The sequence below is a fragment of the Mastigoproctus giganteus genome, chromosome 4 (assembly GCF_048544385.1).
Source record: "Mastigoproctus giganteus isolate SK-2022 chromosome 4, ASM4854438v1, whole genome shotgun sequence".
Classification (NCBI taxonomy): Eukaryota; Metazoa; Arthropoda; class Arachnida; order Uropygi; family Thelyphonidae; genus Mastigoproctus; species Mastigoproctus giganteus.
In genome coordinates, this window is record NC_143578.1 from 178356541 (window position 1) to 178376741 (window position 20201).

Consider the following 20201-nt stretch of genomic DNA (forward strand, 5'->3'; position numbering starts at 1 on the left):
AAACTTAAGAGAAATTTTTCTGAAAAATTTGAAGAAAACTGCTCTAGATAGAAGAGAAATAAGAGTATAGAACCTGTATGCCATGGAAAATGCAAATTAAAAAAAAAAAAAAAAAAATTTAATAAATCAAAGTTTTATAATAAAAATTAATTCAAACAAAAAATTTATTTATGCTATGCCGATCTGAGCCCCTCCTGGTAGTCAATGTCACGTCACATTATACTAGACAAATAAGTGTATTATTAAATATACACAACAGAAATAACTTCAAATTTGTGAATATATGAATATAATGCATCACAAAATTTTAGCATGTTTAAAAGTGTTCCACAGCAAGAAAAGGTTGAGAAACACTGGTATAGAAGCTATCTCAAAAGAAAACTTGTTCTATGCTGAGCATGACAATATACACTGAGTGATCACTGAATTATGACCACCTCTATAAAAACCGAATGTAACCTGTTGACCATGTGAGGTACGAGAGTGTGCAGTTAGTCGACCTACGTAGCATAGATAAGGTGTTGGTGGTTCAGTAGGTAGTAAAATACCAAGTGTGATGGGTAAAAGGAAGGATTTATCTGATTTTTATAAAGGACAAATTGTGGGAGCTCAACGAGCTGGTGCCTCGATTTCCCAAACAGCTGAACTGGTGGAGTGTACGAGAGCTGCCATTGTTAGTGTACCAGGACTGCCGTCAAAATGATCAAACAACAACCCAACAACAAAACTGCCAAGGTCAGCGAAAGGTTGACATTAGAGGTGAGCACCGGGTACGACGACTCGTACAGGCGAACATGCACAGCACTGTTGAAGAGTTGACTACCCAATACAACATGGGCCAACCCGGAACAATATCTGGCATGACCATGCGTCGCACGTATGGGCTATACCAGCAGACGACCCCTACGGCATCCTCTCCTAAGCAAGATTCATCGACATAAAAGACTCGCCTGGTGAAAAGACATGCAAGTTGGACGTTAGAAGACTGGAAGGTGTGCTGGTCGGATGAGTCACGTTATTTACTCCACACAGTGGACAGTCGTGTACAGATTTGGCATCAACAACTTGATGCGTCATGCATGGTATCAAAAGAGCAGGCCACTGGAGGCAGTTGTATGGTGTGGGGCATGTTTCACTGGCAGGAACTTGGACCTCTGGTGCATGTGGAACAACATATCACTGGTTTCTGCTATCGTCAACTGCTTGCTGACTGTGTATACCCCGCTATGTTACACTTTTTCGTGAATGGCGATGGTGTCTTCCAAGATGACAATGCAACGAGCCATCAGGCACTTGATGTGCAGGAATGGTTTGAGGAACACAGTTCTGACTTCCAGCATATCGACTGGCCTCTGAACTCCCCCGATATCAATCCTATAGAGCACTTGTATGACACTATGGAATGGCATATCATTGGATACACCAATCAGATCCATATCCTGCATTGCTAGCCACATTACACACAGCTTGGTTGGCCATACCTCCTGAACACTTCTGACATCTTGTTGAATCAATGCCACGTCAAATAGCTGCTGTACTGAGGGCAAAAGGAGGACCTACGAAGTATTAGGTAGGTGGTCATAATTCAGTGATCACTCAGTGTATACTCTACTGCCCAGGAGACGTAATTGATATAATAATAAAAAGTTAGTTCAGTTGGCCAACTCGATTGCTATATAAAAGTAAGACCACACAAAAATCAGCACCATCAACTTTCCAGTAAGAGAAAAGAAACAGGTTTTTGGGGGCATTGAAAAGAATTTAAAAGAATTTAATTCAAGTTCTTTGCTTCCCCCCACCCTGAACAGGTGTACACCAGATTTAATTTCCCAACCTAACAATATTTAAAATCTTATTGTGGTTTAGGGTCATTACAGATAGTAAAAGATTAGTGGTGTTGGATTTTGATAACACTGTTGCAAAAACAATTAACATGACCTATCAGGGTCATTTAGACACAAAAACTCTTTCTGGAATTTATTAGTATTACAAAACAGTATTATAATCAGCACAAGCTATAGAATATTTATACATGTTAGACTATATGAAAATTTCCCACAATATCCTAGAATGTACATATTATAAGAAAACAGAGCAAAGTTAGGTTAAAGACAGATATTGGTTTATGTATACAAAAATTCATATTGAGGGTTATAAAATTTGATGTCGGGAAAATGGAAACTACTGGTATTAAATATAGCTTTAATGATTCAGTTTTCAGACAACTGTACAGGAATCCCTAAACACAGGTTTGTTAACTGCAGATTTTAGACAGTGGTTTTATATTTGTGCATTTGGAACATCATGGTCGGCAGTTTTAGTATACCATCAAGGCATTTTTAGCCAAAAAAAAAAAAATATAATATATATATATATTTTGCAGTTGTCATCCCCCGGCTTTAGCAGACTTTTTTTTTCTGTTTCCCAAGTTTATATTGAAAATGTCACAAATTTGGCACAATCATTCATATTCAGAGAAGAATATGATGACAGAATTGAATACTATCACAGCTGCTTTCCAAGTCATTTTATAGCAATGCAGTAATAGGTATATTTGGTGCCTCAGAGATTATTTGCAGGAAAATAGTTAATAAACATGTTGCTAGATGCACTTATTTTTCTTTAATTTCAGTCTCATTACTTTCTTGTTGCATTTTATGTGGTTATAGAAGGTGGCAAGACACCCCTTAATGGTAGCCCTAAACCACAAAAATGTCAAACAAACAGGAGCCATAATTCAGAGAGTTGGGGGATGGTCAAATCAGTAGGGAGAAAGGGGATGGGGGTTTCCAATGTCAAGGCTTCAGTTCTGTTCTTAACACTAATCTGGTGTGTATGAATGTTACAGAGAATAAACACTATTTTAATGACAGTATCACAGAGTAGCCAATCCACACCAACATCAAGCAAATCATGTTATTATAATTTATGACAGTCTAATTCACACTCTCAACATAGTGCCGATAACTTAGTTTCTAGTTGTGCACAAAAGAAATGTACATCATAATTGTTCTCTGTGACAGTATAATGGTTTCACCAGATCACACATGTGGAGTAGTCTGGATTCCATTAGGCCTGTAGTTGCCCCAATTGAGGAGAATATAGGATTCCCCCCCACCAAAAAAATTATTCCAGGTTTATTACAGCCTTTGCAACATGCAAATCAGACAATGAACACACTTGTAGAGACATAATACATAAACAGTACACTACTTATGTATTATGGCTGTACAAGAATAAGTCACCTAACCAGACTGCCTCTCAGTGTTTGATGCTAAAGGTTGATGTATTTTTGATTTATCATTTGCTTTAATGCTCTTAAAAATGACTGGTAAAAGGATAGTTGTTCAAATGGTGGTCTTATTGGAAACCATGTTCTGGTCACATGACTGTCAATCATTGTTCCTTAATTCTTCAGTTGCCAAGCCATAAAAAAAAAGTGTGAATACAGAATTGCATTTTATAATTTATCTAAGTACTCATTTTTGTGATTAATTCACTATCTTTGTAAGGTCTAGTTGAACATAATAATCTATCATATGAGAACAATTTTAATAAACAATTTTGACATTATAATTTGCTTTGTTGACCTGTAGACCCCATCTGGCCTTTGCTTATATGTCCAGACATGTCAGCATAAATAAGACTATTTACTTACAATAAAGTTATTATATTTACCACTAAAACTAAAAGCAAGTCTACATAATTCAGCTGTTTAACACAGGACCATCCCTAACTACCACACTTTCACAGTGAACTCTGATGCTGTTTACTAAGTTGATAAATGTCCCCACTCACTACAAGAGTAGGTCTTAGCATATGAAGAGTTTTGGAAATAATGCCCTCATATCGAGGGTTATAATGCCCTAAATTCATATAACTAAAACACCTCAGACAATGTCCAAGCAAATCAAATTCAGGTCTGGTACCAAACAAAAAGTATCCTCGCTTTCAAACAATGTCAACTGGCTGAGAATTAACATAAATAAAAATGAATTTAGAGCCTGAGTCTGTTAATACACATCAAAAGCCTCGTGTAGGGCATGAGAATCTTAACTCTGCACAGTAGAGATGCTTCTGCAGACTACAAGCCACAATACTGGTCCTTTCCATTATACTAGAGTGACAGACAGTACTTTCACATTCTCTTTAGAGGAAAAATAAGTCTGTAGCCAATTTCAAGATAATCTTGATTAATCTGTAAAGAGATCATTAGCCAACTAGTCTTAGCTCAGGAGATAGTTGTAGGCCAAAGTACGTAAAGACAATAATGCATGCCTTTACCCTACAGACCCATTCCAGAGTCATGACCACTGGTACTATGGACTAGTATGCAGAGATATGCTGTTCTGGGTAGAATCCATATCTGGAGGAGAATTCAGTTTAGCTGCCAGCATGGCACTTCTTGACAGATCTCCAAATATTCCCAGGGAATGTGATGGCTGGAGCAGCAACTGGAATGGCTGGCACTCTCTCTCTCTCTCTCTCTCTCTGCCCACTTGAACTAAGTTCCAGTTGAGCACAGTAGACATTGTAGCAGTGCCTGTCTGCATGGGAGTGGAGGATGAAGAACAAGGAAAGCCTGAGAGGGGGAAGGAGAATGGTTACTCTCCACTTGTTGTTCCTTGAGATATGCTGAATAGCCCAGGCTTCCTCATATTCTCTCTCTCTCTCTCTCTCTCTCTCTCTCTCTCTCTCTCTCTCTCTCTCTCCTCAAATTGTCTGGGATGTGCAAGCATTTGAGAAGAAACTGGTGGTTTTATTTACCTCAATCCCCTAACCCAGCCTGCAGTATAACTGCCTAATGTAGTACTTACCATTCCTTGCACTCATCAGCTTATAATACTATCCAATCTAATCTTACACTCCAAAACATCTGCAACAAAGGATAATATCTTGGTCTCCAGAGTTGAGCCAGCACCAATGACATTGTAGCAAAGAGGGATATAAGCATGCAAGTTGGCAGCTTAAGTTTTTTCCTGTCTTCATTTTTTTTCTTATTACAATTGAAAATCTCTAAGAAGAAATCAATATAGTATTGTTTGAAGTGTCTTGTGATTGTTTAGGCTTTTAAATTTATAGGCAGGATAACCACTGCTCACTGAATGGCTTAAAGATAGATGAAAATGTCCTACAAGATTTCAGACCCACTCAAGCTTGAAAGACAAGAAATACCAATAAAATCCTCTATACGCTGAACAAACCGCTTCATCAAGTAATAATACTAGTAGGGGGATGCAAATCTAGTACTAACTGGTGGTATGTACTCCCACAACCTTTCCCCCTAAATTTCAAGCAAGGACTTTCATCCTCCAGTCTTGCAACACAACAGGAGAACACTAAGACAGTATTCTAACTCTTCATATCATATGACAGGAAGCTCCAAAGATTCCACACAACACATTATTTCATTGTGTTTTTTGGATGAAAATATACTGTATTTGCACTGCAATTGTTATTAATGTTTAATTGAATATTATACATTTTACCACAGAAGAAAGCAAAGATGCCTGAAACCTCTAGTCAGTTAAATATATTGTTAAAATATTACTCTAAATTATGGGGGAAAAAAAATACAGCATAGTATGTTTACTTATCTTATTATTTATCCCTGTGTTCATCACCATGCACATTAAATTTAATCAGGCATCAAAAGATGAAATAAATTTTTTGTTTCAAAATTTCAACTGCAATTTAGTTTTATATATTTGTAATATCTTCTCCATCACTACAGTGAGGAGTCATATTTTAGTAACAGATATTTTACAATATTAATAAACATACTATCAGTACACTTTTCTACTGTGTGTGTTTTTTTTAAATGGTTTAACCAGGCACAAAACGTTGCCAATTCCATAAAACAGCAAACAGGTTAACATAACAAACATACAACAATATGCAATTTACTTTATATAACGTGAAATGACAAGCTATCATAATCACATAATACTATAGTTATTATTTATATAGTGTATTATCATCAAAGGCCACACTACACTGTATTATGTCAGTTCAAGTGTGTTGTTTGTGGGCTGATTTGCATGTTGTATAGATAGGCTGAAAAAACCCACTCCCTCCACTTGAGATAAGTTTACTACAACTTTAATTCAGTGGCAACACTATCCTGCCAGAGAATAATGGGCAGCCTGACTTAACTCCTAGCAGTGTGTACAGGGAAACGTGGGGTCCTGCTGCCAAAAGCCAGACCACAACAACAGAACCCAACATAATACTTCTCACATACCGCAAAGAGGAGGAACTGGACAAACTTTTGGAGGGAATGGTTGTGTGGAATTTTTTTTTTTTTTTTGGCTGATGCTACATAAGCTCATACATTTGCTTTCTTGCATCACATGCATCTCTTACTACTACTATAATACTTCTGTCTTGGCTTTTACAGAGTACTGTATACTTCACAAGAGTACTTATGGTGCAGTTGTGGGAAACCACTGGTGGTGGCCCCTCCTCACACTAGTACTACCCTACCGACAGATTCACCACCGCCGGAAACTGGACCGTTGGTTTGGAAGGGTTGTTCACAAGGGGCCCGTTCTTAAACCTCGCCGGATATGGTCAGAATTTGTAGTTTCATATACTGCCTCGACCAAAGAGGCCTTTAGGAATTCCTCCAGTCTCACAGCATTAAAATCCAAATCTCACGTGCTTGACGAGTGTCGAAACTACTATACTGTAACACAAGTAAATCACATAAATACAAAAAAAAAAAAAAAAAAAAAATTTAAGTTGAAAAGCTGCCAAATAAAAACTAAATTCGCATCTTCATCCTTAAGCTGGAATATGAAGATGTGATTTAATTGGCTAAGTTAATTTTTAAATTTAACACGTTTTGTATTTAATTCCAAATTAATGCAAAAAAAAAAAAGGGGGCAGTTAAGGTTTGAATAAATTATTTTTTTTTCTTTTCGCACAGCAAACAATAAAGAATATTTTTAAATAAATTTATCAATCACGCCCTTCAACGCATATATTAAAAGCCACCGATTTCATAACAAAAAAATAATTATTTTTTTTATATCCCAAAGAAACAAGCATGGGCGACTTCGGACGCTTTCATTGTCATAATCCCAAGGAAGCCAAGCCCTCACCCAAAATCATTAAAAAAAATTAATAAATTTATATATCCACGATTCGAGAAGCTCTCCAGTCTCACGTAACCATCCTGGAGAGTAGTCAGTTAATTAAACAACCCTGATCAAAATGAATAACTTAAATGGAACCCACATCGCTACCACATGTAACGAAGCATAGACGACAAACGTAAACTGCATCAAACTCAATGCATTGGGTCAAATATAAAAACTGCATCAAAGAATTTTTTGTAAACAAAACATTTTAATTAACCAAAGCATCATATTTAGCATCCTGGTATTCCCCTTAAAAATGGAATAACTAATAATCAAAATTCTCCATTATAATTAAAATTTAAAATTGAACATCTGTAAATCGATTCGATTAATGCGAGGGGAAATTTAGTTCGTGACGTATTTAGGCCATATTGCAAAATAAAAGTCATCTTTTCAATTACAAAAATTCCATATTAGCATGATTCACCAAAAGTGAAATGTAGCATAAGCCGAGGGGGCAGTTTATTAGAAACTGCCATTTCTATAAACTTTCATTTTAAAGCGGAATTCGTGCTGCACAGTCTCCTTCCTATCAGTTGTGTAAGCAAATACAATTGTACTTTCTCCCCCCCCTCCTTCTTATGCCTAACTTAATCAGCTTATTATTTCACCTTTCCTCTTCAAAAAAATCGAAATGTTATTAAGTTCCCAGACCTAATATTATAAATTCAGGCCAAAGAAACAAAACAGAATTTCATAATAATATGACTTATTTCGTATGACGAAATTGACCTTAACAGAAGCAGCAGCTCCTATAATTAGATTCCAACTGATTACATGTCACTGGCTGTAGCTAGCTATCCAACCATAACAAACAAAATACGTGATACAAAAAAATAAATAAGCAGATAAAATATAAAAACATAAGAAATCCTACCTGAGACATTTGAGGACGTAAGCTGATTTCCTTGAGATCAATACATCCGGGAGCTAACTTATTAAGAAGTTGACACAATGGAACACCATCTCTTAAAGTATTTGCTAAGTTAATAACTTGAGCACTTTCCCAAGTTACTCTATGATCAGGAGGTAAAACTTGACATCGTATTAACCAATTCGCACACTCTCTCCATAACAAGTCCGCCATCTTTCAAGTGACCAACGATTACGAATTGCTGCTGGGAGCATCAAAAAGGAACATCTGGGACAACTCCCGCCCTCCAATGACGTAGTTCCGCCTGTCTAATGTCAATCACGTGTAACAATTCCCAATGTCTGAAAACATAGAAAGGAAAGAGAAATGTGCGCTACATTTAAGTGTTCACTATGAAGGATTGTAGCGTAAATGGATGGGGAAGAGGAAGATTGTATATTCATACAAATTGTGTGTACATAGAGCTTTCTTTGGGCGACACATATCCTCCGAACGGTAAAGAAAATTAGATGTAACTACATGAATTGTAAAAATTTTCACATAAAGTTTTCGTTTTTACAAGAATATTTTCTGTTTCACCTCCCTGCTCAAACTTCCTGGTTATGAGGGATTATAAAAGAAATAAATAAACATTTGTTTCTTGCTCAGAATATATCTACCAGAGGTTCGAAAAATGTGGAGCTATCCCTCTCTCCCGAGGGCGCACACTGTTTTTTTTTTTGGGGGGGGGGAGGACGTGTTGTTTTTATGAAGCACAGTTTTAATGAAAAATTGCCAGATCACCCCACTAATCCAAGTAAATATGAACGTATTTTATTTCAAACTTTGAAATTAAATTTATTAAATTATATATCAATTCAGGTGCGCGTCATCCCGATGATGAAAGGGGCGCACCGCGCCAGAGCGCTAATGTTCATGGGAAAACTTGAAACTTACATACGCATAACCCCAGGGGCTCACATCTGGTGAGAATGGGCTTGGCACACCCAGGATCCTGAGCTGGATATCATCATTCTTCTCTTTCTTAGTGATTTCTTCTTCTTCTTCTCTTTCTCTCTCTCTCTCTCTCAGGGTAACTCAATTTTTTTTTTTTTTTTGGCTGGTGCAGCATAAGCCTCAGGCTTCCTTGCACCATACGGCTAATAATAATAATAATATTAATAATGATTTTCTTCCAATCAGGGAGAAATGATATAAGAACAATAATAATAACATATGAAGAAAATTTTAAGGGAACGCAAATTTTCAATTGGCACCGGGCGCCACATACCTTAGGAACGCCCCTGTATTAATTTATAAAAGTAATAATACAAAATCTAGGTTGTACAAGTAGTTTATATATACTAGTAGATCAATAAATATCAGTAAACAAAAGGCAAAGTGGAAAAGGCTAAACCACATGTAAACACAAGCAAATAATACCTTACAACAGCCATGAAAACAGCAGAAGAGTTCACATAAAAATCAAAAACAAATAACAAGCAAAGCTGGTATATACGAAGTGGAGTCCCAGAAAAGTGCTAAAGGGGCTATATTTCTAGTGACGAAACTACTATGCCGCCAGATCAGCTACAGAGGGCCAAAGGGGGACCCGACTAATATCGTTCCGGGGAACCCGTTCACAAATCTTGAGGCTTTCCAGAATTTGTAGCTTTGCTACAGTATAGCCAAGCTCCCTAGGATAAAAATAATGTGGATTTTATTTTTTTATTACTGCTACATGATGATTAAAACTTGATAGTCTAGTATACTGCTAGCCCCCATCTTCAAAAATTCCTGTGGCCACCACCGTATATATGAATAATTAAATAGTTAATACAATACAAACAATATTTGTAAACAAAATTTTACAGCTAAAGCAATTAAAAAAAAAATCTAAATGTTAAACAATTCCACATCAGATAAGTAATTCTGTACAAGCCAAGGCAGAAAAAAGAGAGTAAATGTTTTAAAATGAAAAATATTTATAGGGATAGCAAATCAGACAATGAAATGTGATTTGGAAAGTTAAAGGGGTTGAATTTTCGCCTAGACAAATAAAATAATTGTGCATTACACGCAATTTGCTATGGCCTATAAGGGATCCCAGTACAGTTTCTGTAGCATAAATTACCGCATTTTCCGAACTATAAGACTCACTTTTTTTCATGCAAACGTTGCCTAAAATTCTCCTGCATCTTATAGTCCAAACGTCTACTAGGTGTATGCAGTGATAGTGTGCATAGTGTTAGGGGAAAGGCGCCTCCAGTAGTTTTCAACATCACCACCATATAAATTCTGTGGAGACAAACAGCATCACTTTAAAAGCCAGAAAGAGTTGTGTTTTGTATATGACAAATTGATTTGGGGTCTGTTGTGTGTTCTGGCTTCTGGCCACAGAACCCTTAGTGAGACCCCACGTTGCCTGCACACACCACTAGGAGGTAGCCAGGCTGCCCATAATTCTCAGGTTGGTCTCCGCCAGAGTCGCCTGAGCTTCCTGGAAAGAGACCAAGTTAAAAAAAGAAAAAGATAGGGTACAGGATATACTGAAGAGAGCGATGGGAAGGGGGTATAGATAGAGCGACGGAGGATGTAAGGGAAGGCGTCCTCTGCAGATTAGGAGGGATTTCCTCCACTTAGGCAGAAAGTGGAAGACGAGGACCATCGAAATGTTGTTAAAGACAGCCATGTATCAAGGGAAGCACATGAGATGGTCAGGTGGCTTGGAAAGGTACTACATTAGGTTTAGAGTATAAAATCCTACCTTAGAGTCGACATGAAACTACCGGGGTTAGCAATTCAAGCGACCTGAGTGTCAATTGCAGTAGGTGGAAATGGTCACGATCTAGGCGAAGATGGTCACAGTCGGGTTAAGAAAGACGAATCAGGTGGAATGTTCAATATCTGAGAAGAGGATGTCGATCAGTGCATATTGGTTCCAGGACACTGTACCACTGATCTTCTTCTTCTAGTGAACAGACATGAGCGAAGACAGCGAAAGCATGGCACTAGTCTTCTTCATTAATCGGAAGATGTTAATTTCCTGGAGGAAACGCACGTATTGTCGTTGTGAGCAATGTTCACAAGTCCTCGTAGAGCGGGAAAACATAGAATAGGGGATACCAGACTTCATTTTCATCGCAAAGGCAGTGAGGGACATCTACAATATTCATAGAAGCAAGTTTGTGATTCATGGATCCACGGCCTGTTATCAGGAGTGTGGTGTATAAACCTGGGTTGTACCATGCTCGAGCTTTATGGCATATATGGGCTATTTGAGGTAATAATGTTTTATTGGTGTAGCTTTTCGGTGTAGTATTCATTATCATTATTATTAGCCATTTGGTGCAAGGAAGCCTGTGGCTTATGCTGCACCAGCCGAAAAAAAAAAAAAAAAAAAGCAGAATTACCCTGGAGAGAGAGAGAGAGAGAGAGAGAGAGAGAGAGAGAGAGAGAGAGAGAGAGAGAGAGAGAGAAGTAGAAGGGAATCACCAAGAAGGAGAAGAATTATGATATTCAGCTCATTCCAACTGCTTTGCCAGGCGTTAAGAAGGTAGACTGCAAGGAGTTAATTTTTTTTTATAATGGTATTTGCTGAGTCAGTAGTGAAATCCAGGATGGTGTTAAAATCCTCAGACAATGAGCACCTTTACCACCATCCTGGATTTCACTACTGATTCAGCAAACGAACACCTTTACCACATCCTGGATTTCACTACTGACTCAGCAAACACCATCACAAAAGAAAAAATTAAGAAAGTGGCCTGCAAGGCGTTCTTTTTTTTTTTTTTTTCTGTGATGATGTTTGCTGGGTCAGTAGTAAAATGCAGGATGATGGTAAAGTGTAAAGTATTTAGAGTCTGATGGCACCAGGGGTCCCCCCCCCCATCTCCGCGTTGCATGTATGGTTTGTGAAAAACACAGTACTCTGTGGGGGCCAGAGATTTAAAAAGTATATGGGCATTGTTCGGTAGTGCAATGTCGTGGTGCGTTGTATCGCCCAGTGCGGGCGAAGTTTTTACGGCTCCAGAAAATAGGGAACTTTTTTCTTAAATTTTTACCGTTTTATTGACTAAATTGGCATATTAATTTATTTTCTAGAAGTAGCTTATATTCATAGTTTAAAAATTATGATATTAGGGTTCCCCTGTAGATTATTACATCTACCCATATTTATTTTGGCTGTAAATTGGGTGTGTTCTCTGGTCGATTTGCCTGTTTGCTGGACGAAAAAAAACCCAGTTCTGGGGGGGAAAAACTTTACTATATACTCCTCAGACCGACTAACACAGCCACGGAGTGAAAAAAACGCACTAAAGTTCCTCGTGTCATCGACGGGATTCGAAACCCAGGCTTTTTCCACCCGGTGTGGGGAGGACGGTGACAATACCACTGTACTGCAGACTATGTTCATAGTCTGCGCTATGTTCCTAGTGCAGACTATGTTCCTAGTTAAGTGCAAAGTGTATTTAGGGTCAGACGACAGCAGTGATTTCCCCCATCTCCGCGTAGTTTACATTGTGGTGTGATACAGTTCGCTGTAAAGTCCAAAGATTTAAAAGTGTGTGGTGTCATGCACCATTGTTCTTCTGGCCATTTAGCCCCCAGACCTCTGCTCAGGCCCAACGTTGCCCGCACTTTGCCCCGTGGAGGCAGATCAGGTACCTAATAGGTTGTATTTACTCTGGCAGGTCCTGCCACCTAATTTTCTGAGATTTCATGGATAGGACCTTTAAAAAAAAAATAAATAAAATAATAAAAAATAAATAATTAAAAAATAAATAAAAAAATAAAGTAAATAAATAAAAAAATAATAAATAAATAAATATATATATACATATAATGATTATTTAATAATTGATCGATTGAGTGGGGAGAGCGCTTGAAGTCTGAGAGACCAAAAAAAGTGAGCGATATGTAATTTGGACAGTTAGATTTTGACGTGTGGGGCGTACACTAGCGTGAAGATAGAGAGGGGAGGGAGACTGAAGGCTGGGGGAGAAGGATAGAAATATGGGGTCAATAGTGAAGACGACCCCAATCAGTTCAGATATTCCGGGTAGACGACTTGTATTATTGGCACGAATTTCCGTGTAATTTGTCCTTTTGATGAGTTCTCCCAGCATGTTTGCTTGATTTGTTGAAGATGAAAGGCGAGTCTCCTCTTCTTTATTTTGGGGTCATTGGTTAAGTCTAGTGTGAAATCTTGACAAGTATATTCCTAGTTATGTATAATATCTTATGTAGGACGGCACCTGAACGAAAGTTAAACTCCACCTTTGTACACTGTTATGGTAACAGACCACTGTAACAGGACAGAAATGTGTGTAATATTATGTTCGTGCAGTGTGTGTTGTTGTGTTATTCAGTTGCTTCTGGACGTTTTGTCACCAGGCAGGCAGGCAGGCGATCACCTGGAAAGCCTGCCCAGTGTTCGTCTACACCACGGGGAAGCAGGCTACAACTCTTCATGAACCATGGCCAACCTCAACAGTCACGCACTGAATGTCCAAAGCGAGTTTGGTTGGTTGTTTGGTTTTTAGGAGCATTAGCAACTAAGGCCATATTGCTCCGGGGATATGCGGTGGTCATTCCCTGACTTTTCCCCATCCACCGTATTTGGTAGTCACGGGCTCGAACCCCAGTCTAATCAAGAATCGTGTGCAACGTACTGCTGCTCCTGCCCACCTGGCTACGGAGGCGCCATACAAGTTTGGAGCCATCAAATAAAAGAAAAAATATAAATAAAAAAATAATAAAACAAAAAAAATAAATAAATAAAAAAAAACAAAACAAAAAAAAAAAACTAAAATCGTCTTTATTTATGTCTTTGCCCACGTCTTTATGCAGTGCTGCCCAAAGTAGCCCACAAAGAGAAAAGGTGTATTGTCAAACAGAAGTAGTAATGTCATTCAAAAATAAGATCAGCAGGAACAAGTTCCAGATATAATTCTGTTAATCTGGAGTGGCATCAGAAGTCACTGTTGATGACGGTATCAATGAACAGAGGAAGGATTTAGTTGTGGAGAGCCTTGATAAAGAACGAACCAGAAAAATTCCGCACCTTCGTGTGTTCTTGAGAACCAGCAAAATTTTGATTATAACGTCATCAGAACGACAAACGAGGCAACAGGTTGTATTTTCATTTATGAAGTGTTTTCAGTTTAATTGCTTGCACTAACGTTGAAAGTCTTCCTGGGGTTAAACGTAGCATTGCAGCAAGGGCCTGGAAGTTTTTGACAGATATAAGTATCTTCTCACATCTGGGAGACAAGATTGTACGTGATTGTATTGATTGTACGTGAAGAGAGTCTTCCGGTAGCCCACATCGACAGGAGACTGTATTAGAAAGTCTGAATTGGTAGAGTTTTGCGTTAAAGGAACATGTCCAGTTAGTATGTAGGAGGTAAACAGTGATTTTCTGGTGGATGATGAAAGTAGTGCAGTTACGTCAGGAACGACTTTTTTGTTAATAGCTCCTTTTTCGGTAGAATTCCATCTATTCTGCCAGGAGTTCGCTAAGAAATTCCAGCATGGGGTTCGTTCAGTTTTGGGATCAGTTTGAGGGATAACAATGATTCCCTGAAATTCCACAGAAATGCCTCTCCGGATGTAAAAGCAAAGGCCTCTAAACACACCATGCAAGTCAAGTGGTATAGTGCCTGCAAGAGTCTGTAGAGCTGGAACTGATACGGTTCGGCAAACGTGAAGTAGACTTGGGAGAAAACAAGGTTGAATATTGGATAACTTAGTTTGTACAGTTTTAAGTGCAGTACATCTAAACCAAAGCTGGCAGCATAGGTTGTAATTGGGATTATGGCAGTATTATAAAATAGAGCGTATGTGTTGAATTTGTGCAGTAAAGGAAAAGCGGTCATCGATGGTGACACCTAAATATTTGGTGTTCATCTCCACCTGTATACTTTGTATCCAAGTAGAACTTCTACGATTGGGCCTGTAGTGTCAAGTGTGTGTATCAGTTTGTTTGCAGTGTAAAAAAGGCCTCTTTTTTTACACCGAAAACAAACAGGTCCCCTTGATGGAGCAGGCTCCATCACGGGGGCCTGCTACCCAGTGCCTGTCCCTAGTCTCGTGGAGTATATTCGCTTGAGTATATTCACTGTCAGTGCTACTAGCACCACCTCCGCACCCACCGGAGGTAGTGCAATACCAGTGAGTGCCAACTCTCTTCCGGATCCCAGGCAGCCCAACCTGGGAGCAAAAAAAAAAAAAAAATTATTATTTGCACAGGAGACACTCTAAGCAGCCATTATTAACATAGACATCTGCCTGCGCTTATGGAAAACATATCTAGCAAACTCCTGCAACGCACTAAATCTTTTCCTGCTCATTAGGCAGTAGATCTCATTACCACTACTTTATTCTAGTACTACTTGTTTAAGTTTCATTCTGAATTTTTCATATATAAGGCACTCATACAAGACAATATTACCAAGACTCTTCACATGAGCAAAAACATCTTGGATTCGCAGCTAGTCCAAAATAAAACAATTTAAAATTAAAAGAACCATGACCAGTCAGAAAGTAAGACGTTTTAATTTCAGGGAAAAACCATACATTAACTCTTTTATCTAAAGCAAAAGATTCCCTAGGTATGAAGAGTTTGGTGACACATCCAGTATCACTCTCCCCCCATCTTTGCTACCATACTTCCAGCATTTGACTCATAATTAACCTTTCCGTATTCCATTGTTATATCCCCTTTTAATCCTATGAATTCTAATGACAAATCCTTCCTTAGATTATAAATAAAGGCTCTATAAGCCACATACAAATCAAGCGTCAGAAAGCCCGACAGAACCTGTATAGCGTCGGTGGATACTGTTCTACAAATTTTGAACAATGAAAGCATCATTTATCTCTGAATTGAAAGAAGTTTCTGTTTAAATTTCACATTTACAAATCTAACATAACAAACATTAGAACCGTATGTTACAATTGGCAGAAAGACTGCCTTGTAATATAACACCAAACCCCCCCCCCCTCCACAAACCCCATCACTTCTAGCTATCCGGATAATAGCTGAGGAAAAATTTTTAATTTTTTTGACTTAAGCGTTCTAGATGTAGCTTAAATAACAAGTTATTGTCAATTACTATACCCAAATGTTTTGTATGAGCAAACCTTGGTATATGTTTACCATCTAGAAAAACTAATGGAGGCCTCTCTATATCTAATTTACCTTTCAACAGCATCATGGCTGTTTTCTTAGAAGATATTTTAAGTTTGTGCTTTTGGGCCATAAACTATTCATTGCTGTCTCCTGCAAATCCTGTCTGGACCTTCCAGGTACACAAATCACAAGATTATCGGCATAAGCAACAGGATGACAGTTACCAATATCCTCCTGCATCCACAAATTTAACACTAGATCGCAGAAGTTGGGTCCCAGGACTGAGCCCTGGGGGCACCCACGACTTACTATTTTGGAAAATGGCATATGCTGAGACCTAATAACCACTTTCCTGTTTTTTAAATAACTGGCCATAACTCTATATAAAAGAGTTGGACATGAAAGCTGTCGCAGAGAGCAGAGTATGCTCTCATGCCATACACTGTCGAAGGCACCCTCGAAATCAATGTACAGCACAAAAATACACCTGCCGGCTGACTGATTTATGTAATTCACCAGATCTTTGACAGCATCCTCAGCTGAACATTGCTTCTTAAAGTCACACTGATATTGCAGCCATACTGATATAGTATTCTAACAACTTCCTATTTATTCAAATTGAAATTATTATATTAGGGCAACCCGTAATCTCTTACATACACCCATATATGTATTAAGACTAAATTGCGTGGGTCTTCTGGTCGATTTGCCTGGTTTGCTGAACGAAAAAACCTTGTTATCTATGCCTGAGACCGACTAACTCAGCCACGGAGTACTTTCTAGTAAAAATACTTGATTTATTTCGAACTTAGATAGACATTTTGTGGGTTATTACTTAGTATTGGTAAAAGGTGTACGTTGGAAACTTACCGCCATTGTGTAGTATCGATACGGAATAGCATTACATATATCTCTAACTTGATAGTGTAAAGCATAAAGTAAAATTACATAGCGTAATACGTATCACTGTACTAGAAATCTGTTAGCTTAGTATAGTGTTGGCAATTAATAAATCCTTTTAATTTTTTTATTAACTAAATTGTATTCAAACGAAAATCATGGACCAGACTAGAACAGCAAAGCAACTTGAGAAAACCAGCGAAAGTGCTTTGCTTCGCGGGAGAACCGTATGGAACGATTCTCCAACGCATCACAGGTTTAAAAAAAATGTGCAAAATGCACATTTTTTTTAAACTGTGCAAGTTTGCGGATCTCTCTCGAACACTACATGATCTAGCCATGAAAAATGTCTTTGTGTGTGCTAGGTGCAGATTTTGTGAAGAAATTAGCTCCCACTCAGCGTTCTGATAGGCGTCTATGAGCGTTTGAAGAGTAGGGTGGATAACCTGGAAGAAATTAAAATGGGGGGCCCCATCAATTTCTCAGCTGCCTAACTCAATGCCAGAGCACACTCATGTGCCAGGCAACACAGCGGCTACCTTCAGGACAGAATTCTCTGTACCCACAGGAACTAGCTATTGTTGGTGACTCAATTGTCAGGGAAACGGAAATATATTGTGCAAAAATGATAGGCTGTTTCACTCCATGGCTGAGTTAGTCGGTCTCAGGCGTGGACAGCAAGGTTTTTTCTCCTAGAAATTGGGGTTTTTTTCGTCCAGCAAACAGACAAGTCGACCAGAGAACGTACGCAATTTACAGGTAGCCGAGTGGGCAGGAGCGGGAGTACAGTAGCACGCGCTCTTTGAGTAGACTGGGGTTCAAGCCCCTGACTGCTGAATACGGTCGATCTGCCAACCCGCACTGGAACAGCGTGGCAGATTATGGTCCATTTCCCTCAGCATGAATTGTTGAGGAGGCTTCCATCCTGCAGTGGGTTGATAATGGCTGCACTTACTTTACTTTAAGTAAATATATTACGGGGGACCCTAATATCATAATTTTTTTTTTTTTTTTTTCAAAAATGATAGGTGGAATAGGACCAGGGTATGTTTGGCAGGGCAAAAGTTGATGAAGTTGTAGAGAAGATATCATCTTTTTAAGGGCACAAAATGTGATATTGTTGTAGACGTTGGCACTAATCACATTATGTGTAGGAGATCTGCGGATTTACTAAGCAAGCACAGGTCAATGCTGAAAAAAAAAGTCACGAGTTAGGGTTAAATTTGAAAGTGTATGCAATCCTGCCCAGACACGATAGGAAGGAGTATATGACGAGAGCCTTGTCAATCAATTCCGCTCTGGAGAGATTGCGCAGCGCTCATGGGTTGAAATTTCGAAACATGGTCTGTGCTTGTTAACAGGAGAGATTGTTTCTACATGGATAGGATATACTTAAATAGAAGGGGTGCAAGAATATTTCCTGATTCTATCGAGGCAATGTTAGGCCGGTCGAAAAACTGAGAGCTTGGGGGGGGGGTTCACAGACTAATAGATTAACAGTAGCTGGGGGCAGAGGCGAAAGTGATTCTTGCACTACTTCTATTGTAATGAGCAGCAACCTAGAGAACAAGTTTCTGGGGATTTGAAGAGCTGCTAGGAATCGTCATGGAACAAGTATATACATGGGCTGTGTTACAATAAGTAAGAGTAAAAACAGATGCATGTATACTTGCATGTACACCAATGCTAGGAGTATAATAAATAAATTTGATAAATTTGAAGTGGTGGTTAAGACATCCAAGGCAGATATTGTTGGGATATCAGAGACATGGTGCCACTCAGATATAAGGGATGCAGAATTGGAATTTCGGGAGTACAATTTGTACAGAAAGGATAAACAGAATAGGAAGGAAGGAGGGGTTATACCGTTAGTTACGAAACACATTAAAAATAAGGAAATACAAAAACTGACATTGGGAAATGCAATGTTGAGCCAGTTTGGTGTGACTTAAGCACTGGGAAATCAAAAATGAGGATTGGAGTTTGTCAAAGACGGTGATGATACCACCGTGTTTTTATACTCTCATTTTTGGCTAGTGAAAAAGGATATACTAGTTTACGCCAGTAATTCTGCTGGACGGATTCAGGCATAAGAAGCCCCTTTCACCAGAGGTGTATGCATAACCTACAGTATAACCAAGGTCTCAATTTGTTTTGAGTGAAATTGGCGGAAAAAATAAAAGAAAAAAAATTTTCTGCAAAAATTTGAAATTTTAGATAAATGTAATTCTACTCTAATTTATTATTATTAGCCGTATGGTGCAAAGAAGCCTGAGGCTTATGCTGCACCAGCCAAAAAAATTCCTGAGTTACCCTAGATGAGAGAGGAATCACCAAGAAAGAAGAATGATGATATCCAGCTCAGGACCCTTGGTGTGCCAAGTCCATATTCACAAGATGTGAGCCACTGGGGTGATTTTTTTTTTCTGTCGCCGCGAGGGACCATTTTCCTATCCCCGTTTTTGGGATGGGAAAATGGTCGCCCGCATCATGAACTGGACATTTGAAATATGCAGAAGTAACTAATTATTCCAAGACCTTGTCTTGTAATTTTTACTTAATAATAAATAGTACACTGGTGTGCAAAACTTAAGGACCAGTCAGGTTTTCACCTGTAGCTTCTCATAGGAGTGGCCTAGATATGGGAAAAGCATACCAAAGGACCCTCGTGAGGTACAGAAATGAAGGAAACAACACTGACATAAAAGCAGAAACAAAACGGTACAGAGGGACTTCATTCAAAAATGGCACAATAGCACAGGCTGCCATGACACAGATGCATCATTGTCAAAGATGGAAAAAAAGGGAGGAGGCTTTGGCCACCCCTAATGTCGATGCAGACTTTGCACCGCTTGTCCGTACTTAGAACAATGCTGTTGATTAGTTCTTGCGGTAACATCGTCCATTCCTCTGTCAGCGCCATCTTCAGCTGGTGAACATTTTTCGGTGGGTGTGGATGTGCCGCTAGTCGTCTCCCCAGAGCGTCTCATATGTGTTCGATGGAACGGGCAGGCCAATCCATACGAACGATGTTCTCACTTTCCAAAAGCATATCAACAGCTGCAGTTCGATGGGGTGTGGCGTTATTATCCATAAACACGAACTCGGGGCCAATGGCACCTCCGAACAGACACACATGAGGAAGGATTACGTCAATACAGTAGCG

At 38.8% G+C, this 20201-nt stretch overlaps 1 protein-coding gene across 1 annotated transcript in view; it reads right to left on the reverse strand.

Moving 5' to 3' along the window:
• Positions 1–8232, reverse strand: part of LOC150087223 (proto-oncogene vav-like) — a 433316-nt gene extending 425084 nt beyond the window's left edge. Inside the window, exon 1 of the mRNA XM_090371895.1 lies at positions 8023–8232. Within this exon, the coding sequence (XP_090228021.1) occupies positions 8023–8232 (210 nt within the window). The remainder of the gene's footprint in view (positions 1–8022) is intronic.
• Positions 8233–20201: the final 11969 nt, after the last annotated feature.